This window comes from Salvia miltiorrhiza, chromosome 4, assembly GCF_028751815.1.
Source record: "Salvia miltiorrhiza cultivar Shanhuang (shh) chromosome 4, IMPLAD_Smil_shh, whole genome shotgun sequence".
In the NCBI taxonomy this organism is placed as follows: domain Eukaryota; kingdom Viridiplantae; phylum Streptophyta; class Magnoliopsida; order Lamiales; family Lamiaceae; genus Salvia; species Salvia miltiorrhiza.
This window is the reverse complement of record NC_080390.1, coordinates 49,389,593-49,404,748: the sequence shown is the minus strand read 5'-3', so window position 1 is coordinate 49,404,748 and position 15,156 is coordinate 49,389,593. Positions and strand designations below refer to the sequence as shown.

Sequence of the window (15,156 nt, the reverse complement as noted above, 5' to 3'; positions counted from 1 at the left end):
ATTCTAGTTTTATTTAAAAAATTATTCTTAAAATAAAATATATAATAAAGATATAGTAGATAATTTATATTTTATGCTCAATACACTTTTTATATTAGTATAGATTAGTAGTCGCATAAAAATAAAGTCTCGTAAACCCGTGTTCTCAGGAATGAGATAAAAATTATATTCTCGATATTTCAGGGCCTGACGTAGAATTTTCCCAAGTATAGGGGTTAAATTTGCATATTTGTAAACCTTTTATTTTAGTTACCAAATCGCACCAATTTGTGAAGAGGGAAGAAAAAATTGAGACTCAAAACTTTCCACCTGAAATTTTGTATTGCGACCTGTGATTATTCATGCACATGCAATCCTATTGCGGCCATTTCGTATGATGAAAATCAGATGGCGCAGAAGAAATTTGAGATGATTTGATTGCTGCACGGTACGATCTTGTTCAGTCCTTTCTCTCCGAACTTAGGATTTACTATTAGTTATTTATTTTGGTTGATTTCGTCGGTTCCTTTCATAGATTCTTGCTTCTGTTTTCTTATTGTTGATTGTGTTTAAATGTGGGTTGATTTTGTACTTGGAAAAGATGATATTAGGGGAATGTGTTAGCTCTTTCGCTGGATATGCATATTGGGGGTGGATCTGAGGTTTCTGATTATGAACTTCTTTGAGATTTTCGTTTGTCATAATTGAGGGCCTGCATATATTATGTTACTATATATAGGTGGCGTAGTCGAAAATTGAATTGCCTTTAAAATCATTGCACGTTTTTTAATTGGTGGAACACAAGTGTATTATTATAGATTTATATTCAGACAAGTTCATTTGCTAATGAGTGACTAGAGATTGTTTCTTTCTGCATAATGTTGGAGGTCGGTAGAATTGATATTTGCAATAAGTTTATGCACTCTAGGTTTTAGAAGTTGTGAACCAACTTGAAGCAAACTAGATCATGCCAATTTTGTTTGAAGTTGTGATCATTGTAATTAAACAACATGCCCAACAGAGAGTTTCTCAACACTTGATGTGTGGTAAAGGATCCGGCATTAATTGTTACATCTTTGGCATAACATTTACACATACAAAAAGAGGAATGAAATTTAATTTTGATAATCATGCGGCTTTAAGCCTGAAATTGTCAATTTATCAAATACCTCGTATCGCATCTAGGATAACATGTATGAGTTAGGTAGTTTGGATTCATTAGTAATTGTACTGTTTTTATTTGCTTGGTGTATGTGTGCCATAAGTTTAATTAAATTGATTAGCTTTCTATTTTTGGTTAATAATGGATTAAAAAGATAAACGCATAATTTTATGAATGTTGGGTTCATCAAAGTTCAACCTGCAATTGATTTCCTTCAGAAGCAATGCAGAGTTGGTAGTAATGCTTTTTCGAGAGAGCGGCTGCTGAGACTTTGCTGCACGAGAACTTTGAGCACGTAGGGCTAATTAACTAGGCTATTATTGGGGAATAAATATGGAGGTTATGTTACTGCCTATTTGGTGAGGAATTCCTTATGTTACTGGTCGTCTACTCAATGAGGAATTGCCTAGTACTTGTATGCTCCCTTTAATTTAATAGCTAAATTTGATATGAACTTGTGGTAAACAACTTTGCATTAGTTGAAAAGGAAAAACTGGTGTGTAACTAATATAAAAGAGTGCACATTAGTAAAGCTGTGCTACTAGATCTATCAGAAGTTTTTTTCTTTGTACTTGCATATATAAAAAGCACACAAGTGAATCGTGGCCTCTGATGCTCAGAATCTTCAGAAATGACGAATGTATCATTAGGTTAATACATAGGCATTGGTAATGGATCCTACCTCCATAAAGTGTATGGTTTTGTTTAGATGAGCTGAAAATTGTAAAGAGAAATAGGTTAAGGAACTAGCCAGAGGCATTGGTGGTTTGGCTGAAAGGGATCACCAAGAACGAAGAAGCCATGTTCTTATGATATATTTTTTTATCCCTTTTTATTTACATATATTTCTTGCTTAAATCATATAGAATGAATGACATATCTCCCCACATTAGCATCCTAATTCTGGATCATCTTTTGTTGTATCCATGTAACCTAAAATTTAACTAGCAAGAAGTCGAACTCTAGATACCTACTTGTATGCATGTGTCATAGTCTATCATGGATGGTAACTGAAAGGACTGTGTAGAGGTGTGAATTCATAAATACATCTTTGCATGGAAGACTAGAATGAAATAACAAGACTTTGAGGATAGCTTAGCATATTCTGCATGAAGCTGTTAAAGTTTGTTGTGTGCGTTTAGAGTCAGTTTTCTTTCTCTTGGCAGCTGATCTTGGAAGTCTGTTTAATTAGAGGGAGGAGTTAGATCAACTTAAAATCTCAAGTTAGAGAGAGCTTCTTCTTGCCCAATCTTGTAACCTTTTTTCATCGTCATTGATCGTGAAGATTCTCAGCCGACTTCCCGTGGATGTAGGTTCATTTGAGTGGAACCACGTAAACCTTCGTCTCGTTTAAATTTCTTCATTAGAGTTATAATTATGGTTTGTTGTTATCTTGATTTGGATTTTTGACAAACATAATTTTCATACCTCAATTCCACATGATTTGTTGTCATTTCCCTTCATATTTTGCTTGTCAATGCGTGTTTGTACCCTAATATTGAGTTTTATGAAGATTTGATTCCTTGGTGTAGTTTTGGAGTGATTTCAGGAAAAATCAAGGATTAATTGAAGGACTTCGAAGACATGAGATTGAAGTACGTCTCGAGAGAAATCCGTGAGCGCAAACGACGACCAAATCCGAGTCGGGACGAGGGAGAACGGAGCAAAACGAGCGGACTGCGCAAGGAGCCCAGGGCCCCGCGGTCACGGGTGGTGACCGCGGGAGAAACACGGAATTGATGCTTTTGGTGGGGCCCAGACGCGATTTCAGCCCCCAAATACTCATTTTCCCCCCTCTTTTCATATCATCCATCATTCTTCACCTCTCAAAAACCCTAGCCTCCATTCTCTACCATTTTTCTCTCTTCGACACACAAAAACAACGCCAAAATCAAAGAAAGAAGATGAAGACTTGGAAAGGAGCTCATCAAGATTACATGATTGAAGATCAAGATTATAGGATTTGTCTATGAATCTGTATCTCTCTATATCTTTATTTATGTTTTCTTATGACTTGGAATTTATTTTTATTATGAATATGCTTGGCTAAAATCCCTTATCTTGGGGATTAGATTAGATGGATTTGTAATGGATTGATTTCTTTGTTTAATATATATCTTGATTGTGCTTATTGTTATCTTCTCATGCCCTAGATTTATCTCTTGTATGATTGGTTGGCCACCTTTTGTGCATTTCTAATTTTTGATTTGAATCGGGAGATGATAATTACAATAGATTAGGAGTTTGATACATATCATCTCAATAAATCGGGAGGTTGAGAGTTGGGTGAGGGCTTGTTGATCTTTTGTGCTTTTGGGAGTTATATGTTAGAAATTGACCGGGGATGGCAATTATGACTCGTAATCTACTGTTTTAGTCATCCGGGAGGGGACTAAAACTAGTGGGGAGATCGCCCTAGATAAGTAGGTCATATCAAGATTAATATTGATTTAGATTAAAATTCATTACAATCCATCGAAATCTAGTCCCTATGATAACTTTCCTTCAAGTCATTCCCCAATTTATTAACTAAGTTTATGTTATTGTTATTTACTTTGCTTGCTTTAATTTAGCTTTGTTTTTGCTTTCAATATCTCTTCATCTTTGGTTGTCTAAATAGGTTGAAAACAACTTATTAATAGTATTTAGAAGTTTGAATTCACCAATCCTTGTGGGATACGGCCTTGCTTCCACTTATTGCAACTACACCGTGCGCTTGCGGTGTAGCGAAAATAAAAGCGAACAAGTTTACCGCGTGTTGTGTTGGTTGTTGTCTCGCAAACATTAAGCGAAGCAAATTGTTGGATCTATTCATACTATGCATTTTCTTTTTCTGGTTTTTGGTGTACAATGTTTATATTTTTGTGCTTATGTACTTTCTGTTGATAATATCAAATATCACGATTACAAACCTAAAGGAGCCTAGAGGTAATGCTTAGTATAAATCTCATTAAGGATTTCGGAATCTTGTTATATTCTATGAGGAGGCCTTCAGAAACTTTCACCAAATTGATTCAATTGCACATTCTATAACTTACCAGTTGCAGACGCTGTAACATCCGAGTTCTTTGTTCGAGTGTTTTGTGTCGTTTACAGTGTGCTACATGCGCCAGTTATGCTGCTTCTCTGAGCTGCATGTGGTGTTGTCTCTAGGCATTTCAGACAACTATGAGACTAACAACTGCAAAATCTATTCAAATCGCTGCATTTTACGTTTGATTTTGAAATGATATCCACTTGTTATGATGCCATACGAATGAGGATCAAGTATTGAATGTGAGTCGTTGCAGCTGGATTGAATAAAACTCTATGTATGAAAAAAAAATCTCCTTTGAAATTTATATGTATTACTGAGCAGATGCATTGAATATACTTCATGCAAGAAATGAAAATTCTAGCAATTTTGTTTGTGGAAGATTGTGTACTTCACTTGAGTGATGAGTTAGAGAAGGCTAGTTCTTTCCCCTTCTTTTGAAGAATGCTGTAACAGGATCAAAAACGGGTGAATATGTATCTACATCAAGATATTGTTTCTTGCATTTTTTCTTAAATATTTGTGCAGTTCATCACTTTAACTCATTCTATCTCATCAATGTATATCCTTCTGCATTCAAACTCATCAAAGATAGGAATATGCTTCACCGATCGAAGCTGACCTCACTGCTGCTAAGCTTCAAAATGACCAAAATGCCCTCACCACGGTCGATGACAACAGCCATGACGCATGCGCATTAAAAAACATCACCAAAATAGCAAAGTAAATGTTGTTTTCACTTGTGTTGATTTCTCAAGAGTTTGAGAATCTTGTGCGTTCAACTAAAGATATTACTACCATAAAATCAGTGTAATCTATATAACTAAATTTCATTAATGCAGGCTTGCACTCATAGATTATGCAGATGTGGGTATCATCAATGCCATTCAGTCCACAAAATAAAATAGTGAATCGACTTAATTGTAGACTATTATAGAAATTATTTCAACTGACCTACCGAAAAACAAAAAGAGGTTTTCATATGCATTAGTTTTCCTTCCAAATAATTGCTTCAGTCAAATAAACTAGAAGATGTGTTGAATTTTGAATATTCTCATTGTAGAATGCAGAAGCTAGACTAGGTGAAATAACGGGTATGGCATGTCGCATCGATTTATATAAAAGTAGGTACATGGTGAAATATACGGGTCCGATATGCCGCATCGATTTATATAAAAGTAGGTACATGCATGTTGAATATATCGGTAAGAAATCGATTTTTATATAAAAATATGTGCATGGCAAAATATACAAGTACTGTATGTCGAGTTGATTTATGTAAAAGTAGGAGCATGCATGTTGAATTTATCAACAAGAAAACTTGTACTTTTTTTTGTTTTTTCTTTAAAAGGTAATCAATAATGATTCTTCACTTTCTCTTGTGATGATTCGAATCTCCAACCTATTAGTTAAAGGGAAAGGGTCTTACCAACTTAATTGTGCTTCATTGTCAAGAAAATTTGTACTTGATCGTAAAACATGTATTTGAAAATTGAGAAAATTAAGTATTCATAACATAAAATTTAAAACGCAATCCAATCAAAATTAGCTAAAATTTAATAAATGCAAATTTATATTACAAGAACCGTATTCAGTTAACATTCTAGGCTTAAATTTTAACCATGGTTAGGGTTTTAACCCAGACACCTCCAAAACTCTCCCCCTCTAAAAAAGGTGGGCTTTCAGTTCACCACCTTAATTAGAGGAAATTCCCAGTTATTTTTAATGCACAATTTATCAACAAAATATTAATTTCCTTTTCCAATTTCTCTGTCAAGGCGTTTTGATTATCCTATTTCAGTGTTCCTTAATTCTGAAATTCAACATTGTTCAATGCATACTCTGTTGATCTGAGCACTGAAACACCCTTGAAAACCTATTTAGCTCTCTTTCTTTCTTTTTAGCTTTACAAATTCTTTGAAAATCTTTTATTTAGTTCCTTTTCAGTGGAGAATTTCATCAAACGGCCCCTCGAAAAAATTGCTTTACGTAGAGAGGAGGTAATGCAGTGTATAATTTCTCTGTTTTTCAGCATTGATGGTTATTTGATTGTTTCATGTTGTAATTTGTACACAAGGTCATGCTTTCTGAGTTTACGGCAATTTGCATGTTGCTGATGATTTTGGAAAAATGGGTTTTATTTAAATCAATGCGTTGGTGAGCTTGCATGTTCTGATCATGGCTGATGATTTTCGAGTTGATTATAGTAATGTCCAATTCTGAATTGTGTGCGTGTAAAGGTTTATGTGTATGTATTTCTGCCTGACTTTTTCATAGCTAATCCATTTTATATGCATAAACCTATTTGCCTTACTTTGTCTCTTTGGGTTCAAAAGTGATTGAAGTCGGCACCATCTGATAATTTGAAGTGTTTTTTATCTGGAGAGTTTGCTTCTTGTGTTTCTCTTTTGGGTTTTGGTGATGAGGGGAACAGCTTCTAATGTTTTTGCTTGAATGTCAATGAAGGGATTCAAGTTTTTTTTGCACACTCGCTAAAAATCAGACTGCTAATAACAAGGTTGATATGGTTGTGACTTGTGAGTTGTTGACTATTCCTTTCGAGCAAATGCACCTAAGGTTTTGTAGATCTGCAGCAGCGATGAGATCTAGATATATATTGCATTGTTCGAAGTAAGGAGTTGCTTTTGGCTCTGTAGTTTTTCCGTGAATAATTTATCATTGAGGTCAAAGTAAAGGATAGTCAGTTCTGGAGGAGATTAAAATTCACTAATACCAGTTCAACCAAAACAAGATAATTATTAGATCAAGGATAGCATGATTTGATAAATACTAGTTAGAATTGCTTAAAACAAGGTGGTGATATTTTCTGCCGTTTTTACTTTTGATTCAAGTGCATATGTTGTAGAAGGGGTTTTCACGCCAAGATGGGTTTCGTAGATTTAACAAAGTTCGGTATTACCGTTATTCTATTTGTCGTTTTGTGTATGGTCGGATACATTAAATTCTGACTTTACAAATACCAATAAAAAATACATCCTTAAGTGACAGTAGCATTTATTTGCAACTACACTTTTATTTCCTGACTTAGAATGCATGTCACGGCTTAGGCGCGTGTCTAATATGCAATGGGAGACAAGACTTTGTTTTCTAGATCTACGGTGCTCATTTGGATTTTATTATTGACAACTTACCTTTTGTGCACCTTATTTTCGTTTATGTTTTTGACAGCTTCAATGAAATCACTTACTGTGTTTGCAGATAAATATTTTGGTAATCTTATATCCAAAATATGTACGTTAATTCTCTCTAATATCCATGCTTTTTTTCAATAATTATTTTAACATTTGCGATTCCTCTCTAATTCCTATGGAATTAACAAGAATTCCTTGAGTAATACTGAATGCATCTGCTTGTTTCTGTGACATTTTATCCTACTAAGCATGCACATGTTCAAGTTATGTACGTAGTACTAATCTATTGATAGGTCCTATCATTTTCTTTTATATGTATAAAACTAGACTTTACTGACTTCTAAAGTTGGAAAGTTAGCTTTCTTCAGGGATTGTGGTTTCAGAAATGAATGCATGCTGATATTCTTCTGTCCAATTCTGATATTTCTCAAAAAGATTGTAGTCACGTTCCTATAGTTCTATTTCTCTGCTTAGTCCATATCGTGACACATTAACTAACTGTATTGGCTTTTTATTCGTTCTTATATTTTTTTTAGCACATGAAAATTTGACATCTATATCTTGTGACATTCATATCAAGTGGTATATGTGGCAGTTCATATGTTTGCTATTTCCTTGACATTCTTGTTGGTCTTTATTATGATCTCTTAGAAGTATGCAAGCATGAAGAAGAAGTTTCTTTCAAGAGAAAATCCACATATTTGAAATGGAAATTTGAGTTCTTGACTATTTATCATTCAACTACCAATGTCAAATGATGCACCTGCTGCATTTTTCAGTGAACTGTATTTTCTGTTGATTTTCGTTCTTTTCCCCTTTCATTGTTTCTTTTTGTGCTAATTCAATAGCTTCCCTTCATAAATCTCCAGAAAAATATTACTTGTTCAACACTGTGCATTCCATGTTCTGGGTGCAATATGCTATGCACAGTTCTGCACACAGTTCGCACAATTCTGCACAAAGTTCTTCTAATTGCTGCATTACTTGTGATGAACATCTAAATTCTGTTATAGTCTAATTTTGTTAATACGCTGTTCCATCTAATGATGTTTCTAAAAAATCTTTCATTTATAGGTTTTCAGAGCTGAAGACTGATATATCATATATCTGAAAATGGAGTGCAATAAAGATGAAGCTGTCAGGGCTAAAGGAATTGCAGAGAATAAGCTACTAGAGAGAGATATTGCTGGAGCTAAAATGTTCGGTTTAAAGGCTCAAAGCCTCTTCCCTGAGCTTGATGGTCTGTCTCAGTTCCTTGAGATCATTGATGTCTATGTAGCCCATGAGAAGAAAATAAATGGAGTATCAGACTATTATGGCATTTTTGGGTTAGATCCATTTTGTGATGAAGAGATTTTAAGGAAACAATACAAAAGAATGGCACTCTTTCTTCATCCTGATAAAAACAAGTCTGTTGGGGCTGAGGGAGCATTCCAAATAATGTCTGAGGCATGGAGTGTATTGTCAGATAAAGATAAGAGAAGTGAATATGACCTGAAAGTGAACCTACGATCTTCAAATCAGACTGCCAGCTTCAATACATCAAATGTAAAGTATACAACTCCTGCTACTGATCCACAGCGGGCAGCTACTAGATCAAATTTTCAGCAGTCACCAGTAACATCCATGCAGTTCCAGACCATATATGATCCTCTGCTTCCAAGAAATACAGCCCCACCCTCTGGGAATCATAGTCAGATTCACAAGTTTCGAAAAAATCCACTCCCAGCCTTTGCTGCTCAGTATATTCCTACTCCAAGCCCACCCTTCCATAATTCAAATGTTCCTTCCAGAAACCAGATGACCTCCAGCTCTTGCTCGTTTAGACCAGACACATTTTGGACATTGTGCAATAGGTGCAATGTACAGTATGAGTACAAGAACATATATCTGAATCAAACTCTTCTTTGTCGTCGCTGTCAGCGGCCCTTTTTGGCGAAAGCTATATCTGATCCACCAGTACATAACCGCAGTTCACACCCTCGCCCCTTCCCAAATCAACAACAACAAGAAATGCCCACTGCTGCACCACCATCAGCTTCAAGATCCTCTCATGCTCCTTTGTCCCATGCATCTAAGAAGTATGCGAAAAGAAGGCATGAAGTGCCAATAAACATGGGGAGGGAAAATGACCCTCCTATGAACTATAGCTGCAGTGTGCCAGAAAATGTGGAAACAGCTTCAGCTTCTTATACTGCTTCTCCTGGAGTAAACAAAGAGAGGCCAGTCAAAAGGAGACGTTTAGATGGCCAAAAGTGTGATGGTAGCAAGGAAGGAAGCCAAGGGACAGCAGGAAGTGGGGTATATATGAAGAAGGCTTCTGCAGATGTGAAGGGGAAATTTGGGGCTGAGCAGTCCAGAAGTGTGGAGTTATCTCAGAGAAACATACGTGCTATGCTCATAGGGAAGGCTAAGGCAGAGATCCGCCGCCAGCTAAATGAATGGGAGAAACAAAAACTGACCGCTTCACTTTTGAATGGACAGGATACGAGCAATATCGTGCATGCTTTGAGCAACAATTCCATAAATAATCCACAGACAAAAAATCAACTGAAGTTGGGGCCTTCGGAATCATCCACTTTCAAAGAGACTGTTGCGGATGCAAATTCTGATGATTTTGTGTCAATGAGTGTTCCAGATGCGAATTTCCACAATTTTGACGAGGACAGGATAGAGAACTCATTCAGTAATAACCAGGTATGGGCTGCATATGATGATGATGATGGCATGCCTCGTTATTATGCTATGGTTCACCATGTCATATCCAGGAGCCCATTCAAGATGCAAATCAGCTGGTTGAATTCTAAATCCTGTTCTGAATTTGGATCCCTTGACTGGGTAGCTTCTGGCTTCACCAAGACTACTGGGAATTTTAGGGCTGGTAAGTATGTAGTCAGTGAAAGATTAAACTCTTTCTCTCATCCTGTTAAGTGGGTAAAGGGATTAAGAGGAGTGATCCATATTTTGCCAACAAAGGGGGATGTTTGGGCATTGTACAGGAACTGGGCTGCTGATTGGGATGAGAACACAGCAGATGAAACAATACATAAATATAATCTGGTAGTGGTACTTCGAGACTATAATGAAGATACAGGTGTTTTAGTTGCTCCTCTTATTAAAGTGGCTGGCTTCACTTCAGTGTTTAACCAGCTTCCAGACCAGAGAGGGATCCAGATCATTCCAAGGGAAGAGATGTTTAGATTCTCTCATCAGGTCCCTTTTCACTTACTGAATGGTCTAGAAGCTGAAAATGCTCCTAAGAATTGCTATGAACTGGATCCTGCTGCTCTCCCTTTGGAACTTCTAAAGACGATTACGATTACAGATGCTCAATCAGCCGAGAGAATAGTTGCTGATCTTGGGATGCTTAGAGCAACAGGCCTTGGTAACGAGATGGTGACAGAATCATGTCCAACAAAAGCCCATACAAATCAGAGAAGCGGTGTTGAAGATCCCAAGTATATTTTTACATATAGTAGGAGAAACAAAGGAAAGAAGATAGGAGGGGATGTTGGTCAACCGTGACAGTTAACACCTTGGATAAATTTTAGGTAGTTCTTTTTCCAATTTCTGAATTATACCTTTTCTTAGATAGAAGTAAGTGTTCTCACCAGCATTACAATTATAAAATTTTCTAAGGAAACTGTGTAAGCACACTGAGAATGATCAAATGTTTCAGCTCATAACAGCTGTGCAGATATAGTGAAAGTTAACTGATTTCTAGTGTCTGGTTATATGAGTTTGCGTCTTTCTATACACGTTTCGTGTGTAATCTTAGCAGATGTTTTTTTGGTGAAATATGTTTCTTGATTTAGATTTTAGTAATGGTTAACTTGAAATCATTACACCTACTTTACATTTCTTAGTTGCAGCACACATGCTTAAGTTATGACTGACCCTTAATTGACAAGCAAACCTTTCCCAATTTTGCTGTACTGGAACTTAAAAGATCCAGATCTTAATCAATCTGTTTCAGCTCATTCCTCCTAACTTAGAATATACCCCTGCGTGCTATCCTAGATATTATTAAATACTTAATGGTTTCTTTTTCTTGTTAATTGATGGACTCTTAATAAAATTGCATTATACACCGTTACACTTTCTGGGTTCTTCCCTTGTTTTGTCTCAACAAGAAAAAAAAGGAATATCACACCAAACTACAGTATAAGGTTGAATGTGCAGAACTAGATTCTGTTATCAATCAATGTTACATTGTATAATGAATTTTGTTTTACTTAGTTCTCTTTCTTGGAAACCACTTAATTTGCAATTGCATCTCAGAACCTTAACATATGCTAAGGACTGTATATGATGTGGTCATGGTTAATTAAATATGATTATGGAAGATTAGTAACTCATTAAAAAAACACAAATGCTTCTCTGAATATGCTGCTTGATATGGTTTTGATACCTTTTCACAGAGGGTACAGTATGGCTGCAGCTAATAATATGGGAAGTTTGCTGATGTGATCAGGACTTAATGGACTAGGCAGCAGTAAATTACTTGAAAGTAATTGGAGAAGAGTATGAAAGTTTCTCTCTGTAGCATATTTACTTTATTGGGTAAATATCTGCAAGATATTTTTCTCATATTTATCAGTATCTACCTTGCTTTCTTCCAGGCATAACTCGAGTTTTGTAAGGTTAACCAGAAACTTGACTACATCCTATAGTGAAGGAAGTGATGATGATATGCAGATATGGAGCTCTTCGAGTATGGCTCTGTGGATGAAGTACAGTTGTTGGTTTGCAGTCAGCAGGGGTCTATGAGTTAATGCAATGATACAGGATGAATTTGATTATTTGTTAGAAAACATCTAGAACCAGTTTTGTTGACTATAATAGACGGACCAGTTTACAGAAATCAATTGAAACTTGAGGTATATATAAAGGAGCTGGGGTTTATGATTCAAAAGTTTCCACATATAATTTTGTAAGTGAAGTACAGACCGTTAGCAACTTGGCTCTAAGATGAAAATGATTTCAGAATATGAGTCAGATTAAATTTTGTAGTATAGTTGGTTTCGGTACTAGTATTTTGAAACTTCAGCTAACTATAGCATATGGTGCAGAACTCAGTTCAAACGTGGGGTGAGTCAGAAGGTCCTCCAGATTCTCCTGGTCACATATGTCCAACTTGCTAGGCGAAGATCTCTGAGTGCTTGGATGGTGATCCGTTAATTGTTCATCTGCCTCGCTGATTGCTGCCCCATGTGGACGCTATTCTATAATGGTAACGAGTAATTTAACGATCTTTTTCCTGTTACACTTTGACCCGGATGCTTTTTCGTTGTCTATTATATAATTTAACTTCATTTAGGTTGCTATTCTAGCATTGTAATGAATTGTTGCCCCTTTTGCTCTTTGATCCCATCATCCCAATGATATTGGCTGTGTATTACAAATAAACTTCATTATGGTCATCTAACCATTCTAGTCGACATTCCTGAGTGAAACTTCGTCTCATACAAATTTTGACTGATGAATCATTTCCATGCAAAGGGCTGAAACAGTTATGTCACAAAATGCTCAGATTGATTTGAGCTTCTTAGCGTGAGGAAAAATGGATCCCTTATATTGCAGCAAAACCTGGTTGCCACTATGGACCCATCTAGACATTGTGCAACTCCTCCTAGATCTACATTTGCATGCACTTTTTCCTAACGACCGCTACTTGCATAGCCATAGTTAAAATTGCCTCCAAATTAGGAACAAACTCCAGCAGTTGGGTGGAGAAATGTAATATTTTCTTGCGAAAGAAGCCTTTTCTTGTGTGCAGCCTTACCTGAATATACTGAGCACCCTGATAAATCATTTCTTAATGCATTGGGTAGACGAACTATAATCCTTTCATGTTTTAAACCATCCTCTCTCATAATATCATTTTTTTTTATGTGATATGTTTGGTGCGTGTATTCTGCATATGTATCTTTTTCTTTAACGCTCTCTCTCTCTCTCTCTCATGTGTTTTTTAGTAATACTATTTTTCTATTAAACAACACATGGCAAGTTATTTTGTTTCTACGAGAGTGTTTCAACCACATAGCAAGAATATATTGTATCAATGTACATAAATACTTGCATGAATTGAAGTTTATATTATCTGTCTAATCAATATATGATAAAAATATTTAAGTTGGTTGAGATAATTCTTTTATTTGATTATATATATGTCATGAGAAATTTTCATTTCGGAATATTATCACTATGTTTCTCAAGGTCATTATGTAATTACCTTTGCCTAACGAAAAATTAAAATTTAAGTTATAAATATGTAAAGTAGAGTTTAGTGTTAATTATTTAAGTAAATATATGTATATCAAATCAACTAATCCTATAATTTCTTGTAAGTTAATGACATTATAGACTATAGTTGAGTCTTAAAGGCCGTGATGAGGTCAAGTGAGAACAATAAGTATAAACATAAGGAGTAAAGGCACTCAGAACGAGTGTACGAGGGATTGAGAGTATAACGGGGTGAAGTTCATGTAATCTGAATTGCCAATTATTTATTATTATTATTATTATTATTATTATTATTATTATTATTATTATTATTATTTATTTATTTATTTATTTATTTATTTATTTTCTGAAAAACTCATGTTTCTCTTTGCCAAAATTAAAAAGTCGTTACAAAAAACATCAAAATTCATGATTTATTTGTAATTAACTCAAAATAAAAATGTGCTTATAAGAAATTAGTTCTTCAATATAGTTTGATATGCTGAAATAAGTAAATGAAACTGAACGGAACCGAATGGGCTACCCCTTCATACTCTCATGAGGACTTGCTCTAATAATCGGCTACCAAAAGAAGTTTCTTTCAGTCAGGGCTTTTCTGCTTAATCAGTGTTGACAGTTCTTCAAGACGGTATCTTGGTAAGTATTTCTTGCTTTTTGTTGCTTGTTTATTGCTGGAGATGATAAAGTAGTTTTTCTGCAGGTTTCTTGATACAGGAAATCTAGACTTTTCTATTTGATATAACAGCAAAGTCGAACGTACTAATGTAACAATATTCTAGACTTTCCTATTTGATATTAGCCAGTTCAAAGTTTGACAGGGGGGGGGGGGGGGTGATATTAGCCTACATTCTTCAAAGTCCTATATATTGTCAAGAGGTTTTTTGTCTTCACACCATGGTAATATGAGAATGTCACTCCAAAAACGAGTGATGATGAAATGGGGTGCAAGAGAAATGATTCAAGAGTAAAATGATTGAAAAACTCAGCAATAGGATATCTTGAAAAGTTATAATGAACTCAGCTTCCCATTAGCTGCATCAGGTAACTTTGTGAGTTACCGGATCTGAAATGTCTTCAACTTTTAGTTTCTTTCAATTCCTGCAAAATCGACTTATGTTACTTTACCGGTTATCAGGACTAATAATATTATTTGATTAGGTTGTTATGGAGGATAAGGTGCTCTATTCCTTCCATGCTTTTAGGTATGCAATATAGCATTTTTTTCGAGTTTTCCGAGAAAGTGGTGAAGTTGGATATAATGAAGGTTGGTTCTTGATTTATTCAGTTGACACCAATGTCCAGGTAGCTTTTTGTGTTGCTGAGGTTGTTTGTATTAGGAGACTGTATGAGATTCTCTTCATCTCATAGTGCAGATTATTTCTGTATTTCTTTACTCGGCTTTGATGGTTTGGGTAATGATGTTAAATTGTATGCGTGAATGCTTATTTCTTCATATCAAATCTCAAGGGCTTGCTTCATTATGGATTCCTAGTGGGCGATGTAACCAAGATTTTGGTTTTGCCCATGCCTTTCAAATCTACTTCTCAAATACACACATTTTTACATTGTTTATAATTTTCTTC

General features: G+C 35.4%; 1 protein-coding gene and 1 long non-coding RNA gene across 5 annotated transcripts; both read left to right on the top strand.

Moving 5' to 3' along the window:
* Positions 1-175: 175 nt before the first annotated feature.
* Positions 176-3,278, top strand: LOC131020172 (uncharacterized). Its single transcript, XR_009100631.1, has 2 exons — positions 176-427; positions 2,674-3,278. It is a non-coding gene; the product is annotated as an uncharacterized LOC131020172 (long non-coding RNA).
* Positions 3,279-5,852: 2,574 nt separating this feature from the next.
* LOC131020170 (uncharacterized) lies at positions 5,853-15,051 on the top strand. Of its 4 annotated transcripts, XM_057948859.1 has the most exons (6): positions 5,853-6,175; positions 8,402-10,878; positions 11,749-11,851; positions 11,950-12,207; positions 12,400-14,614; positions 14,732-15,051. In XM_057948859.1, the coding sequence occupies exon 2, from the start codon at positions 8,441-8,443 to the stop codon at positions 10,850-10,852; it is 2,412 nt and encodes an 803-aa protein (XP_057804842.1). In that variant the 5' UTR covers positions 5,853-6,175; positions 8,402-8,440; the 3' UTR covers positions 10,853-10,878; positions 11,749-11,851; positions 11,950-12,207; positions 12,400-14,614; positions 14,732-15,051. The 4 variants fall into 4 exon arrangements, with proteins under 4 accessions (XP_057804842.1, XP_057804843.1, XP_057804840.1 ...); XM_057948860.1 differs by having other exon boundaries at positions 11,950-12,041; positions 12,400-15,051; XM_057948857.1 differs by having other exon boundaries at positions 12,400-15,051.
* The last annotated feature ends 105 nt before the right edge of the window (positions 15,052-15,156 follow it).

Coding starts and splice junctions, on each gene's coding strand:
- LOC131020170 (XM_057948860.1), top strand. CDS start 8,441: ATGGAGTGCAATAAAGATGAAGCTGTCAGGGCTAAAGGAATTGCAGAG.